Source organism: Globicephala melas, chromosome 2, assembly GCF_963455315.2.
Source record: "Globicephala melas chromosome 2, mGloMel1.2, whole genome shotgun sequence".
Taxonomy (NCBI): domain Eukaryota; kingdom Metazoa; phylum Chordata; class Mammalia; order Artiodactyla; family Delphinidae; genus Globicephala; species Globicephala melas.
Window position 1 is genome coordinate 80,298,966 of NC_083315.2, and position 27,649 is coordinate 80,326,614.

At 42.5% G+C, this 27,649-nt stretch overlaps 1 protein-coding gene across 2 annotated transcripts in view; it reads left to right on the top strand.

The window, feature by feature from the left end:
- The window catches only part of ONECUT1 (one cut homeobox 1), a 37,859-nt gene extending 11,111 nt beyond the window's left edge, over nucleotides 1-26,748 (top strand). The window contains exon 2 of one of the 2 annotated variants that reach the window (XM_030879007.2): nucleotides 20,987-26,748. In XM_030879007.2, coding sequence (XP_030734867.1) covers nucleotides 20,987-21,279 — 293 coding nt within the window. In that variant the 3' untranslated portion in view covers nucleotides 21,280-26,748. Of the gene's footprint in view, nucleotides 1-6,146; nucleotides 7,031-20,986 lie in introns of those variants that run through there. The other variant, XM_060294237.1, reaches the window with a different exon arrangement.
- Nucleotides 26,749-27,649: the final 901 nt, after the last annotated feature.

A 27,649-nucleotide genomic window follows, 5' to 3' on the forward strand; every position in this document is an offset into this window, starting at 1 on the left:
AAGTTGGCAGTTATTTGAATATTTACGGAGTCATTTTTAATTTACTAGGTTGTGTTATCTTAAATTACTAAACCAAATAAACACATTTAAAAAAAAAAAACAACCCTAGACTAAGCAATGAGAGCCCCAGAGACAGGTTCTTGTACTAATTAGCTCTGAGACCTTGTCATTTAACCTTTCTGGGTCTCAGTCTCCTTAAATGTAGAATGAAGGATTTGGCCTTAGGGTCCTTCCAGATCCCACATTCTATGAATGATTGCCTTCTATGATGACTGTGTATCCATGACAGTCTCTCTTCTCAATTTAATGCTCTGTCCCAAAGTCAGGATTCAACAAGGTGTAAGTCCCTGGCGCGCCCATCTCTTGGGCAGAGTCTCAGATCAGGCTCTCCTATCAGATGGCCAGTAGGAAAGAGCCTTTCCAGTCAGGAGCACTGCCTTCTGGCACAAAAATATTTCAGCTTGAGGTTACAATACCTGCGTTGGTAAGGATATGGATCATCAGGAATTCATGCACTGCTGGTGGGGATGTAAATTGCCACCGTTGCTTCAAAAGATAATTTGGCTTATAAACCTGAACCCACAGCTGAATGAAGTCTACCCCTTGGTATATACCCTAGATACCCCTTGGTATATACCCTAGATAAGCTCACAGGTGCTCCTGAAGATGAGTACAAGGATGGTCTGTAACAGCGTTGCTTCTAAGAACAAATAACCAGAAACATCCCAAATGCCCACTGACGAGGAATGCAGGAATAAACTGTGCTGTATTCATATAATGCAGGAGTATATTGGAGTGATGAAAATGAATGAGCCACAGCTATACACAACAGCATAGTTGAGTCTTAGGAACAGTGTTGAATTTCTTTTTTTTTTTTTAAAAAAAAAAAAAGAACAAGCTATAGAAAATCACACCAGAACAATACCATTTTTACAAGGCTTAAAAGCAAGAAATGCTAAACAACTTATTGTTTAGAGATACGTAAGTATGTGGAAAAAACAAGTTAATAATAAACTCAAGTTCCTAAGAGTGGTACCTCCAGTAGGGAAAGGCTAGAGATAAAAGGAGAGAACACCCTTGTAGCTTCACAGACAGCAGATGTTCTAGTTCTTTTGTCAGGTGCTGCCTTCACCAGTGTTCATTTAGTTCCTGTGCTTCCTATCTTAAATATACATGTTTTGTAACAGGTAAATATTATTTAATTTTAACTTTGGGGAGGAAAAAGATTGTTTCTGTCTGATTCCCCAACCCGAACAACTTGGACCAAATAAACCCCAGGACATTTCAGTTGTCATTTACACAGTTCTTAGCCCTGTACTAAATGTCAGCTCTCTTAGGAATTATATCTGGCCAACTGTGGACAGGGCATAAGATGTGAAAGAGGAAATTTCATTAGATATGGAAAGAGTGGTTTTTTCTTTATTCATTTGAGTACAGCCATGACAGTGCTGTGCTCAGTACTGGGGATGTACTGAGCACAAACAAATCTTTTGGAGCTCATAGTCTAGGGGGGAAGAGAGACAAATAGCTTGGTTGCTTTTTTGTGCCAAGAAGGAACGGTTTAGGGTGTGATGAAGGAATAGTTTTGAAGCTCTGGAAAAAAAAAAAAACAGGACTTGGTCAGAAATGGGGAAAGAGGTTTTCAGGCAGAGGGAACAATAGCATGTGTGGATGCCGTGGGTAAAACCCCTTTGCAGAAGATTTCTTGGATCAGAATTATTGTATAGCTGGAAGCTTGTTTCTTCCCCAGCACGGCTGAGTGAAACGATGCCTTCCCATCAGTAACAAAAGCTTTCTCCAAGGCTGTAGTTTTTTGTAGTGGGGAGGGGTGGGCGGAGAGTTTCATATTCCTCAAATCAGGTTGGTGGCAGACAGGTGGCAAGAAAATATATGCTGATTAAAAAGCCTCCCAGGTGATTCTACTATAACTCCAAGTTGATAATTAGAATATTGATATTGAGCACTACTATGTATAAAATAAACAACAAGGACCTACTGTATAGCACAGAGAACTGTATTCAATATATTGTAATAACCTATAATGGAAAAGAATCTGAAAAACTATATATATATATATATATATATAACTGAATCACTTTGCTGTACACCGGGAACTAACACAACATTGTAAATCAACTATACTTCTATTAAAAAAAGAATATTGATATTGAGAATTTAAGAGCAAATGACTTATATTTTTGCCCCTTTGTTATTTATTTTACCCTTTTTCTGGAATAACCTATAGTTCCATAGTTTTATGTATATTTTTTAATGATATATACTATATATAAATATTATATCATTATATAATATTTTACTTCTTTTATCTCTTTTGAGGTTAAAAGTTCACTCAAAAGTTCAATATTCCTAATTACTTAGCCATAAAAAGAAACAAAATTGAGTTATTTGTAGTGAGGTGGATGGACCTAGAGACTGTCATACAGAGTGAAGTAAGTCAGAAAGAGAAAAACAAATACCGTATGCTAACACATATATATGGAATCTAAAAAACAAAAATGGTTCTGAAGAACCTAGGGGCAGGACAGGAATAAAGATGCAGATGTAGAGAATGGACTTGAGGACACGGGGAGGGGGAAGGGTAAGCTGGGGTGAGGAGAGTGGCATGGACATATATACATTACCAAATGTAAGATAGATAGCTAGTGGGAAGCAGCCACATAGCACAGGGAGATCAGCTCAGTGCTTTGTGACCACCTAGAAGGGTGGGATAGGGAGGGTGGGAGGGAGACGCAAGAGGGAGGAGATATGGGGATATATGTATATGTGTAGCTGATTCACTTTGTTATACAGCAGAAACTAACACACCATTGTAAAGCAATTATACTCCAATGAAGATGTTAAAAAAATTCAATATTCCTATAAGAATGATTGTATCCATACTCTCCTCCATCTGAAAAACTCTTACTGTTCTCTGGGTCCTTACTACTCAGTGTGGTCCCCAGACCAGCAGCAGAACATTAGGAAATGCAGTCTCTCAGGTTCCACCCCAGACCTACTGAATCTGAACCTGCACCTTGACAAGATCCCTAGGAGATTCATGTGCGCATTCAAGTCACTGAGGGTCATATTACATCATTCAAAAGGTCCATTTTCCTTCATTTGCCCTCAGGCTGATGGAGTACCTCCTATGTGAAGGGTGCTGGGCCAAGTACTGGGGCTCAAAAGAGGCACAACGTGCCGTATCCTGGAGGAGCTCACGGGAGGATGTGTGCGGGGAAACAAATACGTACAATGTCCTTGATAAGTGCTGGGATAGGCAGGAAAACAGTTATGTGGGAGCAGGGAGGAAACTGGAAAGAAGACTGAAAAGAGAGTACATAGAATCTTGTATGCCTGTGCCATCCAAGGGACTTGGGTCTGTAACAGCAGGAGCTGAAGGAAGTTGTGACCTCTAGTAGAGTGAAGTTGTCAGGCTTGTGCTTTTGAAAGGCAGCATAGTGTGAGCCGATAGGAGAAGTAGCAGCAGCAGGGGACTAGCTAGGAGGGTGGCAATAGATGATGAGGGTCGGATTGCCTGCCATTGTCAGCAGAGATGGAGAAAATATATATTCTTTTTCAGATTCTTTTCCATTATAGGTTACTACAAGACACTGAATATAGATCCCCATGCCATACAACAGTTCCTTGCTGTTCATCTATTTTATATTTTGTAGTGTGTATCTGTTAATCCCAAACTCCTAATTTATCTCCCCCTCCCACCCCACTATCCCCTTTGGTAGTCACAAATTTGTTTGCCATGTCTGTGAGTTTATTTCTGTTTTGTAAATAAGTTTATTTGTATCATTTTTTAGATTCCACATATAAGCAATATCACATGATATTGTCTTTCTCTGTCTAACTTACTTCACTTAATATGATAATCTCTAGGTCCATCCATGTCACTGCAAATAGCATTATTTCATTCTTCTTTATGGCTGAGTAATATTCCATTGTATATCTATACCACATTTTCGTGTTTTTTGTGTTTTTTTTTTTTGTGGTACGCGGGCCTCTCTCTGTTGCGGCCTCTCCCGTTGCGGAGCACAGGCTCTGGACATGCAGGCTCGGCGGCCATGGCTCACGGGCCCTGCCGCTCCGCTGCATGTGGGATTCTCCCGGACCGGGGCACGAACCCGCGTCTCCTGCATTGGCAGGCGGACTCCCAACCACTGCGCCACCAGGGGAGCCCCTGCACCACATTTTCTTTATCCATTCATCTGTCAATGGACATTTAGGTTGCTTCCATGTCTTGGCTATTGTAAATAGTGCTGCAATTAACATAGGGGTGCATATATCTTTTCAAATTAGAGTTTTCCCCAGATATATGCCTAGGAGTGGATTGCAGGATTATATGATAACTTTTTTTTTAGTTTTTTAAGGAACCTCCATCTGTTCTCCATAGTGGCTGCACCAATTTACATTCCCACCAACAGTGCAAGAAGTTTCCTTTTCTCCACACCCTCTCCAGCGTTTATTATTTGTAGACTTTTTAATGATGGTCCAGTGCCTTTTAAAAATAACTTCTTTGTAAAATTATTACTACTGATCAAGAAAAAAGGCGACAAGGATCACCCATAACACCCCCAAACAGAGATAACCCCCTTTTTGTGAATATCTTTCCAATCTCTTCTCAATGAGATGATCCATACATACTATATTATAACTTTTTAAATTAAAAATCCCATGTTATTAAATTTATGATAGAATATTTGAAAATACATAAAAGAAAACTGGAGACAATAAAAACCCCTGGTAATGCCACCATTCCTGACCCCCCCCCCCAAATACCTCACCAGTAGCACTTATTCATTTAGCAGATATGTATAGATAAGGTATTTACAGTTTGCAAGACAGCAAAGAGGTCAAAGCCCTCCCTCTGCTCCTGGAGCGCTCTGGATCAAAAAGCTTTCTGCACATTTTATGTTTTACAGCTATGCTATAATTTAATGAATCCCCTATTTTTGGATGCTTAGGTTGGTCCATAAATTGATTGGGCAAACATAAATTTTATGACTATATAATATTTCAGAAGCATCATAATTTATATAACCTCTCCAACAACCTTTCATTGGACATTTCAATGATTTCAAGTTTTTGGTTTTGTTTTGTTTTTGCTATTATCAGTCAATGGCACAGCAGTCAGCAACATATGCAGAACTTTTCTGAATATTTGTTTTCCTCTTTCAAAAATAATTTTTCTCTCATAACTTTGGAAAATATGAAACACTATAAACATATGGCAGGATCAAATCATCCATAATCCCATAACCCAGAGATGGTACCTGTTTATGTGTTGGTTTGTTTCCTTCTAGCTTTTTTAAATTACGTAAATAAGATACATTTTTAATTTTAATTTTTCACAAAATTGAGCTCATAAAGAATTTACAGTCAAACTTATCTCAGTGTCATTAAATATTATTCAAAAGCATGATTTAAGAAAATTTTGTTTGGAAGTTTTTTTCAAATTTTTCAAAAGGTGCAAAAATAAAATAAGAACATAAACCATTTACCCACCAGTTGACCAGTTGTTAATATTTTGACCCATTTGCTTTATCATCTGTGCACACATGCATGCTCTCTCTCTCTCTCTCAATCTCTCTTTCTCACTCTCAAATGCACAGAATTTTTTTTCATGAACCGTTTCAGAGTACGTTACATACATCATGGCCCCTCACCCCTACATACTTCAGAATGTATTTCCACGAGTATGAACCTTCCCTTCTGTAGCCACAGTTCACTTTTGTCCGTTGACCCAGTAATGTCCTTCACAGCACTGTTCTCCAGGAGAGGATCCAGTCTGGGATTAAGTTTTATATCTCTTCTTTTCTTTAATCTTAAACATTTCCACAGCCTTTTTTAACCTTTTATAACATTGAAATGTTTGAAGAATACAGTCCCTACTTTAAAAGAAATATTTCTTATTTTATGTTTATCTGATGTTTCCTCGTGATTAGATTGAGGCGGTGCTTTCTTGCCCAGAAAGCTGCATGGGTGAGGTGTGTCCTTCTCTGGGGATCACATCTGGAGGCCCATGAAGTCTGTCTGTCTCCCACTTAACTGGAGAGTTAATTTTGATCACTTGGTCGAGGTGTTGCCTAATTTCTCCACTGTATAATCACATATTTTTTTCTCTTTCTCTCTTACAGCTAATAAGCAGTCTGTGGGGAGATACTTTAAGATTATGCAGATATCCTACTCTTCATCAGAATTCCCCACAGATTTAGCATCTATCGATTCTTGCCTGACCTGTTTATCACGACGGCTTCAAAATGATTTTCCATCTCCGGCATTCCTGCCTTGTTTGACAGTCAGCTCTCAGCTTTCTTCTGTGAGCAAGAGCCCCTTCTCTCTCGTTTACTTTTCCATTTGTTATTGGATAAGATTCACACATTCCTTTTTTCCCAATGGTTTCTAATTCAGGTCTGTACTTACCTATTTTGGTGCTCAAGCTGTCTCACATTTGACAGTGGGAGCCCCTTTAATCTGGCTCCTCTGTTCTTGTGACTTGTTTCCATCGTTCTTTTCCTCCTCCTTCTCCTCCATTTTTTTTTTTCTTTTACTTTCTGGCATCATAATAAGATGTTCCAAGCTCATCTGTTACCTACCCTGTCCCAGCCCTAGAATCTGCCCTTTCCTTGATGAGCCCTGGTTTTTTCTGGTGGGGAATGGTATGAGAGACCAAGAAGGCCTGGTCACTTGGTGTGCTCATGGCTAGTAGCATGACTTTGTTTTTTGGCCTCCTCAGAAAAATCCAGGAAAAATATGCATGTATATTTACACACACACACACACACACCACAAATATACATATGCACTCATACATATATAATATACACGTGCACATAAACATGCTTACATACATATTTTTAAAATCATGAGTTCGCACAAGTACCTCCACATCTAATTGCAATATATCCCCGTAGGATTTCTTCTTGCCTACCCTCATTCCATAATTGTGTGTCCCTTCCTCTACAGTGAGAACCCTGGCACTCAATAACATATCCAGCCCCCAGCACACACACACACTTACTCATTTGCTCAATCCTAAAATACATCTAAAGTAATTTCAAAATTGCTTCAGCCATACCTGTAAAATAAACAAACCTGCTAAAAAATTTTTCTGTAACATTCATTTTCAATTCTTCCCCCATTCATATGCCCCAACATCACTTGGGAACTTGCTAGAAATCCTGCTGATTCAGAAACTCAGGGGAAGAGCCCAGTAATCTGTCTTCTTACAGGCTCTCTAAATGATTCTAAAGCATACTAAAGTTTGAGAAGCACAGCCTGAAATATGCAGAACAGGTTTGTGCTGTGTGTGTGTGTGTGTGTGTGTGTGTGTGTGCCTTTGTGCCAACATGTTATTATGTAAAATAATACTTTAAAAGATCCTAAATGTAGCAACCATAGAACAGGTGCAGTGCAGACTAATCACAGTCCTTTTGTCAGCATGCGTGTGGAGGTGTGATGTAAAAGAAGATAAGCCCCCAGTTATTTGTTTCTGTTCCGTTGCCAGCCTGGTGGATAATCAGGAGGAAGAGGGAGGCATGGGTGTGAAGTACCCTCATTTGCCAGAGGGGGTGCTCTCCAGCTCCACAGCGGCCGCCCCTCTGCCCCTTGGCATTAGGAAGTTCTATCAGTTAATGACAGAATCTCCTCCAACTTTATTCTAAATTACCTGGGAAACTTGTTTAAAATGTGTGTTTCTGAATCAGAGAATCTAATTCAGTAGGGATAAGATAGGGTTCCGGAATATACGTTTTGAACAAGCCTCCCCGTCATGCTCCCAGGTGATGTTGATGTGTTTGACCCACGCCTTACAATTTCTGCTCTGGACTCTAGACCCTGTTTACTCAGAGTGCCATCCTGGACCAGCAACTGAGCAGTGAGCAACTGGGAGCTTGTTAAATGTGCAGAATCTCAGGCTCTGCCCAAAGCTGCTGGATCAGAATCTTCATCTTAACAAAATGTCCAAATGACTCAAGTTTGTACACTCAAGTTTGAGAAGCACTAATTTAGAATAGTGGTTCTCAGCCTAGCCTATGTGTTAGAATCACCCGGGGACTCTAAAAGGACTGTGTCTCGAATGTCTCCCCATGTTCTCTGGGGCCACATCTGACTTATTTATCCAACAAGGATGCTGAGTATGCCAAAGAAATAATCCATGGTCTACTCTTACAGAATCCATGGATTCCTAGTGAGAGAGATGGGTAGGTAATAACTAATTATCTGGGGAGCTCTATGGGCACAGGAGACCACAATTCACCCCAGATGAGAAGGGATGGAGAAGCCTTAATAGAAAATGAAATGCTTGAGCTGGGCCTTGATTACATAGGGACAAGAAAGAGAAGGAAGGACATTCTGGGTGAGGGGACAGCTTGAGCAAAGGAATAGAGGTGTGAACATTCATAATGTATTTAGGACTGACTTCTGAACAGTGTGGCTCAGTGTGGATGGTGGGTGAGCAGTTGTGGGAAGTGAAGTGGAAAAGGTGATTGGGGTCAGAGGGTCAAGGTCCTTGAATATCTTAATGGAGCGGCCAAGAAGGGCTTTCCTCTCAAGCTTACTAGAGACCCTTGTGAAGCCAATTGTATACTACATGTGTCATTGGGAGAACAGCATTTACAATTGACTCTACAGATGACTTTCCAGAAATGCAAACAAGGAAAACCACTAATTTGAAAGTAACTGTGAAAAACGTCTGATGACTTGGCGAAAAGTCAAAATTGTAGGTTATTTTTTAAGGAGTTCCATTTTATAACTTCCAATTGCTGTGAATATTATAAAGTGTTATATATGGCTATTAATTAAAGAAATGGGATCAATAAGCTAAGACTTACAATTCACAATAGGCCTGCATGAGATAATGCATAATAAGCATGTAATTCATCAGGTCTGCCATTTGTTTTGACTGTTTTGCAGAATCAACATCATAACTAGGGCATCGATATCACATATTTCCAATTATTATTATTATAGCCCAAACTATTGAGGGGCTCTTTAAGATGAGGGAGACTGATGTGATAAAACCCCAATGGATCAGGCATTAACAGAAGTTTAGGAATTTAAAAATCAGAATTCCTGAGCCAACCTTTCATTAAAGAGCCACATTACCTTTTGCTACTGACTGAAGGAGCAGGTGCGAGGCAGCAGCTTTTCTTCCCACCGGTTCTTCTGAAGCTGCAATGCAGGGAAAGAGCTTCGAGGAGGGAAGGGTCTGGTGGTCATGTCTCTTCTGGTGAGTCTCAAAAAGCTTGGGCCTGTGCCCAGGAAAATGTGTGCATGTGACAGTGAATGGCCAGCAAGAGGATGGATGCAGGTATCACAGGGGTATGAAAACGCATTCATTTAACAGGGTTCTCAGTTCACCTTTCTGTTTCATGTTCAGCCTGTACCACAGGGAACACTGAAAAAATGAGAGAAGACAAAGCAGAACTAAGATAGTCTAGAATCACACAAAAAGGGCTGTTTCAGGAGCCATGGAAAGTGAAAGCTGGTGTGATTCTCTGATGTGCCTGAGGAATACCTGAGCCCCAGCTCCTCCACACCATCACCACCTCCACACCATCACCTCCTCCACACCATCACCTCCACACCATCACCACCACCACACCATCGCCTCCTCCACACCATAACTTCCACACCATCACCACCACCACACCATCGCCTCCTCCACACCATCGCCTCCTCCACACCATCACCTCCACACCATCGCCTTCTCCACACCATCACCTCCACACTGTCACTGGACCCTGCCCTGGCACTTTTCTCAGATCCACCATTTACTATTAGGGTGACCTTGGGCCAATCCCTTAACCTCTGAGCCTCAGGCTGTGCATTTGTAAACAAACGTAAACTTTTTTTTTAACCACCACCACGATTTTATTCTTAAATAAATGCTCAGTCTAAAGCCAGGTTAGGCAGACAGGTGGGTGGAGATCAGAAGAAGTGCAGATCGTGGGCACCTGTGAGCAGTGGGGCTGCCCAGGGAAGCAGCCTACAGCTGTAATAGCACCTGCTTCCCACAGTTGTTGAGTGACATCATAAGGTGATACATGTGTGTGGCTTAGCACAGGGGAAGCAGCTGTACATTTCAGCTGATCCTCTTCCATCCCCCCCAGGCCCAGGCAGCCTCTGCCCTCCTTTGATCATAAAGTCCAGTAGCCCTGCCTCTTGGGCTACAGCTGTGGAGCTGTCCCTAGAGAAGAGAGCTTGATGGAAATATGTTATATGCTGTCTCCGGAAGGACTCCAGGCAGCAGATGGGAGGGAAGGCAGGTCTCTGTCCTGGACAGCTCAGTTATAGAAGCAAACAGGGTGGGGTTGTGAGAGCTTCGGGCGACTCTTCCAGCCTGTGTGTGATGCAGCAGACCTCTCTTGGCTTTAGCTGCTCCCCATCTTTCCTTCTCCTTTGGGTCAGCTCAGTTTTCTTTTGCTTCCTCTCAGAGCCGATATCCACACGGAGACAGCGTCTAGTGCTCCTCTGTCCCCCTACTGAAACTAGACTCACTCTGGTCCCCCTCCCAGGCCAGCGTGGGTCTTCCGTGCCCTTCCCGGCCTGAGCTCCCTTCATGCAGCCCGATTTCCTGGATGGGCCAACTGCCATCCTTTCAGCCAGAGCCTTCTGGCTGACAACAGGCCTGCCGCCTGGCCGGCTACCTGCTCCTACCCCACGCACTGTGGCTCTGGGTTCCCGGGCTCCCCTCACCAGCTACTCCTGCCCGTGTAACCATCCTAGGGAAAGTTTTCACGATGTGTCCACCATGCTGGCATCTGCCTCCAGGACACAGTGGAGTTGGAGGTCACCCAATGAGCCAGCCTGCGTGCCCATAGGCGAGTCTCCTGACCTCTTTGACATTGTTTCTTCGCCTACAGAAAAAGACATAATACCCATTTCTACCTCACCTGAGTTTTGTGGGGATCACGTGGGAAGGTTTAATGGAGGTGATTTAAGTACCATAAAGCAAGATACAGGGGTGAGTTATAGTGATCATTCTTGACTAAGAACGTCTGCTCTTTGCATGTTTTTATTAGGTCTTTCACACTCATGCCCAGATGAGTTTCCATAGGTGCTTGAGCTACCCACAAAGTCACAGATACCGGAAAAGCTAGCTTGTGTCCAGCAGGTCGTATCGGCCCCACCTCCCTCTCCTGGGCATCACTGTTTCCAGATAGTCTGTGCAGGAGTTCCCTTCCCATGTAAAGGCTGCCCGTGGCCATATCAGTTAGAACTCACCGGAGTAGCTTTTCAAATTGTACTTTATACTGTGTTCTCCAAATTTGCTGCTTAAGAGCTGACAAAACAACTGGGGGCCTGGCTTATAAAAATATGCACAGGACAGCACAGTAAGTCAAGGCAAAGCAGATAACACTATGACCCAGCACTCCTGGAGTCTGAGCTCTAATCCTGAAGCTGTGGCAGCCCACCCACTGGCTCTGTGATCTTCACAGGATGGGTGCTGGCCTGTAAAATGGGCTTGGGAACCTGCCACGTTCACTTCCATGGTTCCTCCATTCTTGTTTTACTGAAATCTGTTTTATTTGTATGCTTGTTCCTCCACGAACATGTATTGTCTTGTAGAGTTTACTTTGAAAAGCAGTTTCAGCTGTCAAGAGACAGTGTTTGGGGGCTCAGTAGACATGAACAGCAACCCCCCTTGTCCCTGCCCCAGTCCAGAGGAGGTTTCCTCTCGGTGGCAAGTGGGAAGTGAGAGCAGAGGGCTCACCCTGTATGCACGCCCAGCTACTTCTTTCTTAAATAGTTTTACTAAGAAGTAATTTACATACCATACAATTTACCCATTTAAAGAGTATAAGTCAGTGGTTTTTAATATACTCACAGAGCTGTGCAACCGTCACCACAATCAATTTTAGAACCTTTTTATCACCTCCCCCAAAAGAAACCCCATACCCGTTAGCAGTCCCACCCATTTCCCCCCACTACGTACTCAGCCACAGGCAACCACCAACTTCTTTCTGTCCCTACGGATTTGCCTATTCTGGCCCCGCTGCTTTTTTATCCTTTTTCTCTGTCCCCGAAGCCCCAAGCTCCCCAGAGCAGGGTGTGCAGGAATGTTACTACCAAGTCGGTCAGGAATCTGGGTAGAATTTCAGAGTGTGCTTTGTGCCTTCCCAGTGCACCCTACCTTCCCTGGAGGCACTGGAGCAGCAAAGGAGCTGAGGGCCCTAGCAGCTGCCTGGACCCGCCTCCTCCAAATCCAGGCCGGACCTCCCCTGAGTGACTTGGGACATCGCAGGCTTACCTGTTCAAGAGCCCTTGGCCCTGCAGGTTGCAGTTTTCAGCACTGGCACCGGCCTTCAGGGGGAAGACACTGCGTCGCTAGCAGGCCCCTTGAGATGACAGGGCAGTTTCACCATGCCCTGGAATCCCAGCCCTTTCCCTTACTGCTCCCTGGCCCACCTCGCCTCAATCACATTAGGACAGCAGACCCTGGAGCAGTTGTATGGAGGAAGTACACGGCCATAGTGCAAGGACTCTCAGGGTAGAAGCCACATGTGATTGGGGAAGCTGCAGGCATACAGTCTCCTTCCTCAGTCCCTTAGAGTCAGACCACCAAATAAATGTGATTTGAATCACCCAGGCCTGGCTCTGTCTCAGCCCCGCCCGTGCAGGCCTTTCATCCTGCCTCTCTAGGACTCACCATCCAGACCCTGAGGCCCAAACTGTCCTCTCCTCAGGTTAAATTCCCAAATTTCCTATTAGATTCGATGCCTCACAGAGCTGTTGCTAAAATTAAATAATGTCTCTACAGTGACAGACCCATGGCTTACCATTCATCTGGCTGCATCCCCATCTTATTCTAGCAGATACTGTGGCTCCCCGGTCACTTGTCTGTGCATCCACCACACACACACATTTCTCCATATTCCTCTTCAGTATAACTAAGATCAGTGAAATTGTGATTACAGTTTATGAAGTTCAATTTTCGGGTCTTACCTGGTAGTATTGTTTACTAAGCACACAGGTCTTGTTCCCTTTCCTACCTCACCTGCAAGTGTTCCGCCCCAAAAGTCTTCTCTCCCCACTGCCTGCCAGGAGGGAGAAGGAGGTGGTGGCACAGGGATGGCCTTACAAAAGGGGGGAGGGGGCCCGGGAGGGGCCAGCTAGAGTGAACCGTTCAACGCTCACACTTCTCTGAGTGCCCATTTATGACATAGAAATCTGAACTGTACATCTTCCCTCTGGAGTCATGTTGACTTTACATACGTCAAGTCATAGAGCTGCACCTAGAAGGGGTTGTAAGTTATTTAGTCAAGTCCCTTCATTATACAGTTGAGGAAGCTGGACCCAGCCTGGTTAACGGGTTTAACCCAGCCATTCACCTAATTAATGACAGAGCCAGAACCCTAAACTTTTGACAACTAGAGCAGTGTTTTTACAGAACCTTCCTCCCTCATAGACTGGGAATATAACGTACACCCTCATTCTACCTGGACCCTTGGCGTTCCTTCCATAAGGGCATGTTGAAACATACACTACTGCCCCCAGGAAGACAGCCTCTTCTAATCCACAATTCCATCCTATGTGAAGCAGCCAACTCTGGGACAAATATGCCAAGAACCTCAGGAAGCAAGTTAAGCAAATTTTCCTACATTTTTAATGAAAAAGTAGAAACTAGTAAAAATATAGAGTACCTATTGTTTAATGGCTCAGAGTCCTAGGAGTGCAAATGCATAACTGTTCACAGGGTCTGTGGTAGTTGCTGTTGTTATTGTTTTAATCTCTAAAGCTTATGAGGTCGAAACAACTGTGAGGAATGTGAGTTTGTGTTTGATCACCTTCATTCAGGTGAACGTGGATCTGGATTATTTGCAGGACTGGCTGGTGTCCTTGCAGAGCCATTACCTGCTCTTTTTGAGAAGCCATAAGGATGGAGAAGGCAAAATGGAATAGTCAACATAGTGGCTATATATTCTAAAAGACAGAGTAAGGTTACCTTGGAAATTTTTTAACTGAGATAATATTAGACTTTGGAAACCAGGAAAGACACGACAGGGGTGTATTCATTGACTCACAGGGCTTTCAAGCCTGCCGGGGCCTTAGAATACTGCCTGCTCATTGAAAGGATGCAGAAAAACAGATCAAGTCATGTGTCCAAGTTTATACCACAGGCTAGAGACAGAGCAAAGACCTGAGCCTGCTGTGTAAATTCAATGTTTATACTTGCATCTTGACCAAAGAAAAAAGGAAGGATCTGAAAATTAATTTGCAAACATCTAAAACACTTCTTAAGCGTTTATAGTTTTAACAATCACTTCAGCATAGCTTATCTTATTTAACGCTTATTATAATCCTGTGAGGAAGGAAGGCCATTGTCCTCTGTTTTGCAGCTGGGTAAACTCAGGCCCCAGAAGGCGATGGGCTTGCCCAAGATCACACATCTATCAGTGGCCACAGAGCTAGGCCTTGAGCTTGTGTCCTGTGAGCCCAGGTTCATCTAAGAAGTTGTATTGTAAGTCCGTCTGGCTTTATAAATGTCTCCCAGGCCCACATGTCTGTGCCTACTTATTTTTTTTTAATTTGGTACAACAGATCTTTTTTTGGTAATTGTTATTGAACTATAGTTGATGTACAACGTTGTGTTGTTTTCAGGTGTAGAGCAATGTGCCTGCTTGTTCCCAGACAAATTCTTGGCAGACTTTTGCATAGTTCAATCAGCAGTTTAGATGTTGTAATGTGCTTTGTGACGTTAAATCAGGAAAATGAACATAAGTTGATATACAAATGCTTGGCTGACAGCCGATTCTAGGATGTTACTGTATATCATGTTTTATAAAGTGTGTTCTAAGACAGGGCTTCTTAAACAGTGAAGGAGTAGTTGTTTGTTTCCAATTTCCATCTGTTCTGGACCAATAGTTTTGATAATACAATAAAAAATGTATTACTAAAACAATAATCAGAATGTTGGAGCAATGTCAAACTGCCACAAAACTTTCTAATTGCTTATTCTCAATTTTCTGATCTTGCCGCAGGTCAGTAACAGTTTACAGACCAACATAGGTCTGGCAACCACATTTTGAGAGACACTGTTCTAAGCAACACCATTCCTGAGAGAAATTCCCTGAATAAAGAGTTGCTTAATCAAATAAGTTTGGGAGACCCAATACGCTAGAAAGTATCAGTGCACATTAGCATATTAAAGGCTCTGAGAAGTCCTGCATTAAAGAAGCTTGCTTAATCATTAATTAACTCAGCATTTCCCAAACTGCCTGACCTTGAAACTCAATATTCATGGAATGCCTTTCAACATCCTGCAGAATTCATATTTCTTGAAATACCCTTGGCTCTGTCCTGCCAACTATGGGCAAAGCATAGACCCCAGTCATGCCTGAGATGAAAGCTTGTCCTTTGCCCACAGCCTCATGCATTGCTTTTTTAAAAAAAAAAATTCTTTATAATCTTTTATTCTTGTGGTGCACAAAATCATTCTCTGCCTTTTACCGTATTCCACGTCTGCTTCTGTCTCCCATATAGTACTGACTGTAGGTGACCTCATTCCCAGAGAAGATCAAAGTCACCTGAGACAGCCCCACTACACTTTGCCACTGCATCCTGCAAACATCTGCTTGCCCACCTTCATGGAGGTGACTCATGACGGGTCTTCTTCCTCTTCAGTACTACCTTACACGTGCAACAGGAATCTTCTTCCCTTTAATCCAGTTCTATAATAACTATTCTATCTTTAATGAAAACTGTACACCCACACAAAAAAAGTATAACTTACCCATAAAACACATGCAATGCTGTTCCCTAAGCAGCAGTTCCTGTTGTCAGACTTTGCTCCCACTCTCTCTCTCTCTCTCCACTGCACACTTGTGTGGACCAGTTGCTGATTTCCTACCTTATAATGGGTAATCTCTACCTTGAAATGAATTCCATGGGAATGCCAAAGCATTGCTCTCATTTATATTCTCTTAACAGGTCTCACAACTATAATTCTGTAGAAGCTTCTAGAAGCATGATTTTATTTCTGTGGGTTGCTTCTCCTGGGCACCTTGTTGAGGTTACCCACTGACTGTCAACAAGCTTTAGTCCACTCTCCATTCTACAGATATCTCTGCTTCCTTATTCAGCCACTCCAACTTCTGCACAAAGTTCTTTCCAGGTAAAACCACACACATTTAGTCACAGACACCACCCCATCCAGCACCCATATGGGTACTGAGCTTCCCTTATAGCCAGGCACTATGCCAGCCTGCCCTGGAGAGACAGGCTCCTTGCTCCAGGAGAATCCCACTTTCCAGGTTCTAACATTGAGAGCTCGGGTCAGGAACTTCCAAACTGCATCTCCACAACATTAGTATTATATGAGACACTGATAGACAGTCTCTACCAAACAAGGTTCTGGAATTAAATAAATTTGGGAAACAAAATTATATTTGTTAAACACATATTACACTTTTCTTTTTTTTTTTTTTTTTTTTTTGCGGTATGCGGGCCGCTCACTGCTGTGGCCTCTCCCGTTGCGGAGCACAGGCTCCGGACTCGCAGGCTCAGTGGCCATGGCTCACGGGCCCAGCCGCTCTGCGGTATGTGGGATCTTCCCGGACCGGGGCGCGAACCCGCGTACCCTGCATCGGCAGGCGGACTCTCAACCACTGCGCCACCAGGGAAGCCCACGTATTACGCGTTTTGAGGAAGAGGCTATATAGTAGGTTTTTCTAAATGTACTTGGCCTGCAAACCGTCTTTTCAAGTAACTCCTATTTGAGGCAATATCATGCCTCTGATGCCGTTTGGGAAAGGGTGGCTCTGGAGTAGCTTCAGCCCACTCAGTCCTGCCAAATGCTAAGGACCACACTGAAGTCATTCAGATACCCTAGTTATGTAGAAAGTAGATATCTCTTTGTGATTTCCCTTAGTTCTGCCTTTTTTTTAAAGATTTATTTTGATGTGGACAATTTTTAAAGTCTTTGTTGAATTTGTTACAATATTGCTTCTGTTTTATGTTTTGGCTTTTTGGCTGTGAGGCATATGGGATCTTAGCCCCCCGATCAGGGATCGAACCCTCACCCCTTGCATTGGAAAGCAAAGTCTTAACTGGACCACCAGGGAAGTTCCTGTTCTGCCTTTTGAATGATAAATAAGTTGAGTCTGCACCCGATGCTCAGTTATTTATTTTTCCATAGGTATGTGTTCTGTGCAATTTTCCATCTAGGTCCCTAATGACTTCCCAGTCTGTATTCCTAACCCAGATCTCTTCCCTGAGCTCCAGGCCCCATATATCCTGCCGTCTGCTGGACAACCCCCTACTGGAGATCTTTAATAGGATGTCCAACACGCATTTCAAATGGATTTGTCCCACATAGAAGTGATTACTGCTCTCATAAAACTCATTTCTCCATCTGCATTCCCTAATGGCCTTATTACTACCATCCAATCAGAAACCTGGGAGATGTTCCGAACTCCAGCCTCCCAGCCAGGTTGTTATTACTGATTCCTCTTGATTCTACCTTCCAAGAAGCTCTTACATTTGCTTCCTATTTTCCATCTTCAACTGCCATTGTCTATCTTGGGGTCCTCGTTACACTGATTTTCTAGTTGGCTTCTGTCTTAGGTCAGGTTTTCTGAGAAACAGACTCTGAGGCTTGCATTCAGGAACGTTATCGAAGAGGGCTATGGAGATTAACCCCTGTAGGGGGAGTGGAGGAAGTAAGACCAGGCAGATGGATTTGAACTTTGATGTAGCTGCAAAAATAGCCTCAACCAATCCTACAGGGTGCTCTGGAACTAGATAACCCTTCAGAGTTGTCCCCACTTGATGCAAGGGTTTGGGGTGGGGGAGCCTTAAACCAACACATCCCTACTTTCTTCAGCCTCCACCATCCATACTCCCATCCCCTACTCCCCCCATCCCCCACTGGGTGTGGCTAGTCCCCCAACTGCACCCCAGGGTGGCATAACCTTTGGCCAAGGGCAATTCCCAGTATGGACCTCAGCTGAGAGCCACCAGCCTCTTCCAGCAGGTACAAGAATGAGTGAGTGCCTTAGTCCTGAAGGGGGTCAGAATGGCATACACAGCGTACTGGTCCTGAATCTTCATGCTTTCCAATTCATCCCCCACACCACCACCAGAGGGGTTTTTCTAACCCCACATTTAATCACACGACACTCTTACTCAAAACCTTACCTACAAGATAGTTCAAATTTGATCTCTGTCTACCTGTGAAGTATGTATGTGCTTGCGTGTACTCTTGCCCCACTACCAATCTACTACTACTTATCAGTCCTTCACGAATGCTGTTCCCCCTGCTGGGAATGAGTTTTTCCCACTTTTCTCACTAGCAAGCTCCTATTCATCCTTTAGGGCCTAGTGTAAGCACCCCTCTTGTGTGATGCCTTCCTTAATATCCTGAAGCAGAGATAATATCCCATATACTCTTTTCATGCTTTTGCAATTATTTGCTTACATAACCACTAGACTGACCTCCTTAACAGAAAGGCTTGTGTTATATTCATCTTTGAATCTAAGTGAATGAATCAACCAGCCATGTGTATCAGTATTATATAAAGCTGTGTCTACATGGGCTGACTCAAATTAACTAGGCTTGACTTCAGCCTAGTCAGCTTTTATTTTCAGGGACTTAATCTAGTTGCCCAGTGAAGGCTATGGGTTCCTGGTGGGGAGGGACTGTATTTGGGGACTCTCACCTAGTTTAGTATATATAGCTCAATGCTCTGAGGGAGCTGGGTGTTTAATAAATCTTTCCCATTATGTTGATGCTTTCCATCATGGTGGGCAAAGGGCATAGCCAATGATCTATGGAATGTGTTATAAAGGAGACCTGACTAGCCTAAAAATCTCTCTTTTATGACTGAGGTCTCCCCTCATGTCCATTCTGAAATTCTTATTCTTATATTTCCTGATATATTGGACCTGTGGTCTCTGGAGTTAGGCAAATGCACTCTGGGGCCTGGGCAAGCTGATGCACCTGTAGAAGAGAATTTCTATATCTATTTATGTTATTTTACCCCTTTAAAATTTTCTATATTTTGTGTATGCTTTTTAATTATACTACTGTATAATAATACAGTAGTATAGTAACACATGCATATCATTTATAAAGAAATAATGTAAGGCAATGTAATACTCAAAACATTTTTTACTAAATAGCACATGATTAAAAAAACCTGGAGGGCTTCCCTGGTGGCGCAGTGGTTGAGGGTCCGCCTACCGATTCAGGGGACGCGGGTTCATGCCCCGGTCCGGGAGTATCCCACATGCCGCGGAGCGGCTGGGCCCGTGGGCCATGGCCGCTGGGCCTGCGCGTCTGGAGCCTGTGCTCCGCGGCGAGAGAGGCCGCAGCGGTGAGAGGCACGCGTACGGCAAAAAAAAAACAAAAAAACAAAACCTGGAGACTCCTAGATTGAACTCCAAAGACTGGAGGCTTCTTCAACCTTTACCCCTTAGCTTTTTAGCTGCTCCGATTGCCTAGCTAATTTGTGCTAACGGGCACCTAAGGCCTTAGGGGAATCCACGATGTGGAGCAACTGGGAATGAAAGGTAGGGGCAGGCTGAAGAGCAGGGCTACCTGGGGAGAGTACAGAGGCTGAATCTAGCCAGAGCTGGTGAACCATCTAAGGAGGAATTGAGAACCTGGGATACAAAAGGACGGGGTGGGGGGTGGGGGCGGAGCAGGAGAGAGCAGTAGGCAGGGCAGCCAGCTGGAGGCGACATGAAAGAGCGACAGTCCCTACCTCCGCCAGGAAGACGCCCTGCCCTGTTTGCCTTTCGCTGTGGTTGGAGCGCACATCAGAGTGTAGCCAGCCGGGTGTGACGGTAGCCACGGCTGCTCCAGAACCCCTACACAGGGGAGCTGCGGGACAGGAAGCTGATTGGAGTTAGGGCGTAGTAGCTAACCAGAGCACTGTTCTTACTTGAGTTGCATGGTTATTTGGGGATGACTGGCAGGGATCCATTGATGGTGGAGATTGGGGACGGGGAGTGGGAGGGAGTCATTAGCAATTCAGTGCCCCTTTGGCAGGTGGAAGCTAGTGATCTACATTAGGCGAGAAAGAGGAGTACAGCACCTGAGGTGAGGAGACCCTGATCCGGCACCAAACCCTGCGGACGTGAGGACCACACTGAGATGATGCACCAGAATAGCTCTAGCAGCCTAGAGGCAGCTTCATGATACAGGACCAAAAGGCATGCGTAGGGAATGGGCCTTCTCAGTGGAGATGAGGTGAGGGAAGAGGGGGACTCCAAGAGTAAGACTCTCGTGAAGAACAAAAGAGAGGCACACGGAGACCCCAAAGGTTAATGAGGCTAATGTCACAGGTTTTGCCTCAGTGTCGAGGAAGTGGGTTTCACCACAGCTCCCCAAGTCCTGGTTCCACTGAAGAATCAGTGGAAAACTGTTTGATGGGCATGGTAGGACACTCTGTACAGAGTTTTCTTACATACAGTTTCTTAGGAAACACAAAAAATCAGAAAGGGAGCAAATGCAATTCCTTTTTATTTGGTTTTTACACCCTCACGTAAGCTCTTAGTATTCCACTAGCAGCAGACCGTAAATCCTTTGAGGGCTACAACCACGTCTAGGTGATAAAACTTTGCATTTGTAAAGCACTTTAGTTAACATTATCTTTTACATATTATTTCATATATGCTTAGCACACCCAGCAAGGTAGATGTTCTTATATCCACTTTACAGATAGTGATATAAAAATTCAAACAATAAGTTCATTTGTCTAAAACCCAACATTCTGCAGATGAGAAATCAAGGCCCAGGTGTCGGTTAATTGATTTACCACCAACAAAATACAGATACTCATCAAAGCCAGGACCCATGCCCAGGACTCACAGAACTCCACCTTCTTCTCACTCTCCATGCTTTTGGTACACTTCCCTCGCAGACCACGATGGTGCTAAAGTCAGAGGTCAGCAGATGTTATGGGCTGTGCCTTTCTACTCTCGATTCTCCCAGGCAGTCTCTTCTAACACCCTCTGTGCTTCTTTGCAGCATGCAAAAGGAAAGAGCAAGAACACGGGAAAGATAGAGGCAACACACCCAAAAAGCCCAGGTTGGTCTTCACAGATGTCCAGCGTCGAACTCTACATGCAATATTCAAGGAAAATAAGCGTCCATCCAAAGAATTGCAAATCACCATTTCCCAGCAGCTGGGGTTGGAGCTGAGCACCGTCAGCAACTTCTTCATGAACGCAAGGAGGAGGAGTCTGGACAAGTGGCAGGACGAGGGCAGCTCCAATTCGGGCAACTCATCTTCTTCATCAAGCACTTGTACCAAAGCATGAAGGAATAACCACAAACTGAAACCTCGGTGGAAAAGCTTTAAATGAAAAAAAAAAAAAATTTTTAAAGACCAGGACCTCAAGATAGCAGGTTTATACTTAGAAATATTTGAAGAAAAAAAAAAGTGTTATTTATAGTCCAAAGAAACCAAAGACTTAGCTCACCTGCATTCGGACATTGTTTGGAGACACACACTTCAGCCAGGTGATGACTTGGCAAGAAAAATTACTAGCGGGAAGACACCACTGGATCTTACAGCTTTAGTCCATGATCATCCTCGCTGTGCTTGGCTGTTTCGTGGTGTGGAGCATAGTGATTTTGAGCCATTGAGTGGACATCTTTAAGATCAGACTTTCTCATCCACTCCACTGCGCCACGACGGTGTATGGTGTCTCAGTACTGTGTGTGGGTATGTGCATGAATATACACACATATACACACACACCACCACCACCTCCACCACCACCACCATCACCACCACCACCTCCACCACCACCAGTGGTTAGGGACTTAGGCAGGGCTGGTCTTCAGGAAGGGTTGTGCTGTAGGGGTGCAACCAACATAGTGTGGGGTTGTCTGAGTTCATTGGCTTAGGAGTGTGATTTTGCTCGTCTAGCCTAGCGTTTGAACCTGCAGGCCCGCGACCTAAATGCAGATTCAAACTCAGCAAAGAAATTTGAATGACACCTAAACCAGTGCATTCTCTTTGTTTGTTAAGGACTGTTCAGATATTTTTTAAGAAATGAAACAAGAGTCCATCCATTAAAAAACAAAATCACCTAGGTACCAAAGAACACAATATTATAGTGCAGGTATTTTATTGCAATGATTTTAATAACCAAAGCTATTTTTACACAAGATACTATGTAAAGTTATACGTATGAACTGATCTAGCTGTAATACACATACCACGTAGAATCATGACTATTATTTATGACTCCTGAAGCATTTGAAATATTACTTTGCAGAACTGGCAAGAAAGAATGTAGCTTCAGGGAAGCAATGTCATAACACAGAGGTCAATGCAGTATACATATACATCCAGATGGCTCCCTCCCTTTCGGGATCCATAAATGTCACTTAAGTAAACATATAGACATGATTCCATGGTCTGTTCATAGCTGAGAAAACCTAGGGATTCTTCTGAAGTAGGACTGATTTGTAAACTCAGAAAACTAAGTTTAACAGGACAGGTAGCTAAATTAGAAAATTTGTTCAAAGTAATGCTCTTTAGTAAAAGGCCACTGAATAAAGGACCCCATACTTAGGTTAATTCGACTGAAGTTTGCTTTATGCATTTGACACCAAATACCTATTTGAAATACTTTACAAACACACAAAGTAAGCAGACCAACATTATTGTTAAAATGAACTATGCAGTTCATTATATCCTGAAAATATAATCAACTGATTTTATTGCCAACCCCAGACATTTTGTGACTTGGACACCAATAAAAATAGCAAGTGCAACAGAGAAATGGTGGAACTGAAGCAAGAGTTCTAGTGGAAGACAAGACCTTGGGTTCCATAGGTATTAAGCTATTTATTTCACTAAGCATAGCCTCTAAAGAATACTACATTCTTTCTTGCTACTACATTAAGCTGGAAATTTTATAACATAGATTCCACTTTCTAACAGGGACAGATTAAAAACTAGACCTGAACTTACAAATAGAAAATTTTAAATTTCTATTTTTCCAAATCACTTAACCAGGGCTATAGAAATCAAGGCAAAAATAATAATAATAATAATAATAGTAGTACAGTTGTTCTGGTAGTACCCAAGTGAATTGCTTGATTCCCAGGAAAATTCTCTCTGGATTCAGTTGAACTGTAACTCACGTAAGTAGATGCCTTTTGTACTAATAGGTAAAGAATTGGGTACTCTTAATCACCACACCTAACTAGAAATATAAAATTAAATATTATCTCAACAGTAAGCTGTTTATTGAGATTTTTTAAAATGCTAAAGAAAAAATTAAACTATTTTGACACAAAACCTAACTCCTTAGGATCAAATCTCAGCATCTTGTCCAGGTCTAGAAGCAGCAGGCACCTGGAGAGATGAGGCTAAACCCACAGGCCATCTGTGTCTCCTTCATGTCTGCTGTGGGATGAGAAAAGGAAACCAAGACATACTTCTCCTTTGATGAAATAGTGCATTTGCCTTGACACGTTTTGTCTTAGTATTATTTTTAATCTCGCCCCAAATTCCATCTTTAAATTTTCCCTTCTAAATATGGCACAATTATAGTTCAGCTATTAAAAGAGATCATTTAAATGGCCACCCTTCGAGATTTGCTAAAAATGTAATCTTGTCAATGACATAAATGAAAAAGAAAAAAACTGATGAACTTTTTCTCTCTCTCCAGGAAAGGAAGGGGCCAGGGTACAGCTGTATAATGTATTTATCTTGTAGGAGGGAGGAAAGCCTTATTTATTTAAAACATGAGCGTTTTAAATGCAGGGAAATTCAAGTTGTGTCTACACACAATCTTACCAAATTCAATACCCCAGGAAAAACAAAAGTTGAATTCAGACAACCATGTCTTTTGCTTTGTTTTTCCTATATAACCCCCTCAGATTAATCTGTGATTTACATTTTCAACCAATTATTTTGGTACTGTGTAGACACAGTCTCAAAGAATATTGCTACATTTTTAATATTCCCACCATAATGTGTTTTTTTTTTTTGGCTCCGCCTCCCAGAATTCAGGATCTTAGTTCCCCAACCAGGGATCAAACCCGTGCCCCCCGCAGTGGAAGCATGGAGTCCCAACCACTGGACCACCAGGGAAGTCCCCATAATGTTTTTCTTTCTTTTTGAAAAATAACCAGTGATCCTACTTGCTAACACCAAAGATAATTTTCATACCAGCATTGAATTTGCACCCATTATGCAACTTCAGGGCCTAGAGATATATTTTCTCATAAACAGATGCACAAATCAGAGCCTGAAAAGCAGTTTTTTTTACTTGACTGTTTAAGCATACCCACAACCTTTGCTTTTTAGAAATCCTAGTGGACAAACTCAGCTTCTCACAAGCAATACATGTATTACATCATGTATGAGTGACTCTTTATTGCTTCTGACTTGGCACATAGAAAATGCTTCTATTCTTGTTTAGTCTAGCGTTAATTTATGACTCAGGTTTCTTCACCTACCACACTCTACAGAGCAGATCCCGTGCCATTTGTTCATGCATCGTTTCTCAATCCTTTAGCAAAATTCACCTAAAAAGATATCTCACTCTTTTCTTTGTATGCCTGTTTATTCCAAAACTGCACTCCAAATAACACATTTTGGGTTTTTTTGGTAGAATGGAAGTTAGACTGGTTTGGGCCATAAATCATTCAGGTCCTCTCATGACCGGAAGCTTCCCTGAAAAGGGGCCAAGAGAAAGAGTGGGAGGTGTGATGTCTGGACATTCCAAAAGCCCAGACATCAGTGAATGTTCAGGTAAAAGGATTCTGCATGTCAGACACTGAGTATTCCTGTTCCTGGGTGCAGCTGGAACAGACCCCCAAACCCAAAGGAAATGTGTGGGGAAATTTAGAAGTTCTAACTGAACATGTCACTCACTCTGCCCCTCAAAAGCATAATTTTCCAGGAAAAAAAGTAAAATCTCTGTGCTGTTTTTGGATTCATGCCACTCCCATTGCTACCCCAGGTGAACGACCGGTCTTTGCAGGTTAAATGCAAACTTTGCTATACCAAAGAGTCCTAGGACATTTTCACATGAGCTATAAAGGCATTTTCCCTAAGAAAGGTTCTCCCTTCTTTGTACATAAAGGATGAAAACTATGCATTTAGCAAACAAAGAGAAAGCACTTCTCCCTTTCCTATCTAGTTGTTTAGGGTGCGTTCAAACACCAGAGGCCGTTTTGAGATGCGACTGGCCTTCTGGATTATTCTTGTGGTGTGGTTAGCTTTACAGTACATTTGGTAACTATTTCCTGAATAGTTAAGGACAAAGAAGCAGAAGGTAAGAAATAGCTACTTCCATGTGTATTAAAAAAAAAAAAAAAAAAAGTGTAAAGATCTACTATTTATAGTGTGAACCAAAGACGCTACCTCACTCGATTTCCATTGGTGATTTTAATCACATTGATGATACCAAAGAATACCAAAGATATTTTCATGCACGGCCTTGGTCTGCAGAGGGAACTCCGCCCCTTCTCCTCCCCCGCCTCTTCTCCCCGCCTCACTCTTCACTCAGTGTGTAATCTTGTCTTCATTCTTAATAATAATAATACGATAATGATAACAACAACGTTAGGAGCTACTACTCTTATTACTGGTAGCTCTACTTGTAAATCTCTAGGCAAACATGTTGCAACCTTTGTAAACTCCTAGGACGAGTGCCTTGCTTGAACCAAAGTGTTAAACCGCTGTTGACCTCTCTCACCTTATACTCTTTGAATACCTCAGCCTCTTAGAAAGGCCACTAATGAAAAAAAAAAAAGGAATAATTATTCACCGTGGTGCTTTTTCCGTGCAACCATGCAATGAAACTTTCTTTGATACCAAAGGATGACTTTTTTTCCCCCCAATTTCTTGCTGATAGACCAAAGCTCCTCCTCCTTGCTCCCTCTCAGAGTTCCCCCCACTTCACCGAGTCCCTTCGCCAGGCAGGCCGTGCATCACTTTTACCAATTCCTCCAAATACCTCATAGTAAGAAAGTTTTAGGGTTATGTTGTATAGAGAGTCTATGTGATAAGGCAGAACTCACTAGTTTGATAACTGTTAAGGTTACTTTTAAAAAAACTTTATAATTCTTATTTATTTTGTAGTTTGTATGTTGGGGATGTCCCCCGCCCCCCACTTCGGTTTGGGGTTTATTTTCTCAGAAGAACTGCTCTGTTGCTCAAGGAAGACTTAATTTCTGGAAATGTTCCCCAGGTGGGTTAAGGGTTGTGTAAAAATGCAAGAATGGAATAAGAAATGATTTTCATTTTTATGGTTACTTATGAAGTTTTGTGTTTCGTAGTAAATTTGTTTCCACAGGGTAAAAAAAGTATGTATAATCTCTTTTTTGTGAAACTGGTTCCTATTTTTCTCTATAATGTGCTGTGATTTTTTTTAATTTAAATTACACTTTATATGAGCTTATTTAATCACTGTATTAATTTATGACTGTGTTGTTTTTAAAATGTATATAGTAGAATGGAAATGGCCAAAGCTTTACGTTACAATCTTTTTGTTCTCGATGCTAAGATAAGCTGAAGGCAAGAGCTTCTCTTAACTGCAGGGTGTATCTTTAGCTCTTCTTAGCAGGCACTTCAATGTGTGTTGTGAACACTGCCAGGCCCCCCCCTCAAAAAATTTGTACATGCCAAAATGGGTGTTTCGAGGTAGTCTTTTTTTTTTGTCACTTAGAAGAAAGGCATTATTCTTGTTCTTCCTTTAATTTATTAAGTTTTTTTTTTTTTTTTAAGAAAAGATTACTTTGCAGGTTAGACCTGAAATTCCAAAGAATTTAAGACTTGTTTAACGTTTCAAAGCACCGGCATTTGTGAGAAGCTTTGCTACTTTTTTTTTTTTTTTTTTAACCATTCCCCCGGGTGTGAGAAGTAAAAAGTGTAAAAACCCAAAGAGACAAGCTAACTTGAATTTGGAAATCCTCTTAAGTTTCACCAAGTTTCTGAACTGCTTCAAGGCAGGGGACAGGGCATGGAGACACAGTTCCTTTCACAGAGCTAAGAGAGTATCACGGTTCCGTACCATACAGAGAAAGTCAAGCGTAAGGGGCAGCTGACCTGGCCCCTGCCTGTCTAGCCAACCCACGGAAGAAACAAAACACGATTGCTGAGCCCCAATGAGCAATCAAGTTTAAGAAAGATGTTTCAAAGCTATGTATTCCTCCCCACGTTTTTTTCTTGGAATCTACTACCCACAATTACTCCCTTCTCACCCCAAACCACCTCCCCACAACCAGAATTAGAAGAATTCTCAAATGTCAGAGTCCCAGGGGTGAATGAACTTCAGACTTATTTCAGTTCTCACTCTTCATCTTCCCACTAGTTTTCTTGTCCACACTAAAGATGGTCCCTGCCCCAGGCCCCCTTAATTGAGGCTGTTCAGATACTTGGCCCTGCTTCAGATCAGCACACATGAAGAATTCTCAGCTGACTAGGGCATCCTCAGAACACCCGGTGCCCACTATTTCGTTTTGTTTTGCTAAAATAAGTTGCTTCAAGTACATGGCATAAATCCATAGATGTAAATACTTTTTCTCCCAATACAAGAATTTTACCTTATTTTCTTTTGCAAGGGTGTTTGGGGTGGGGAAGGAAAGGGAGGGTTTAGACTTTGGGTCAAATGTTACATTTTCTTAGAAACATTTTTATACTCGTTATGTATTTTAATA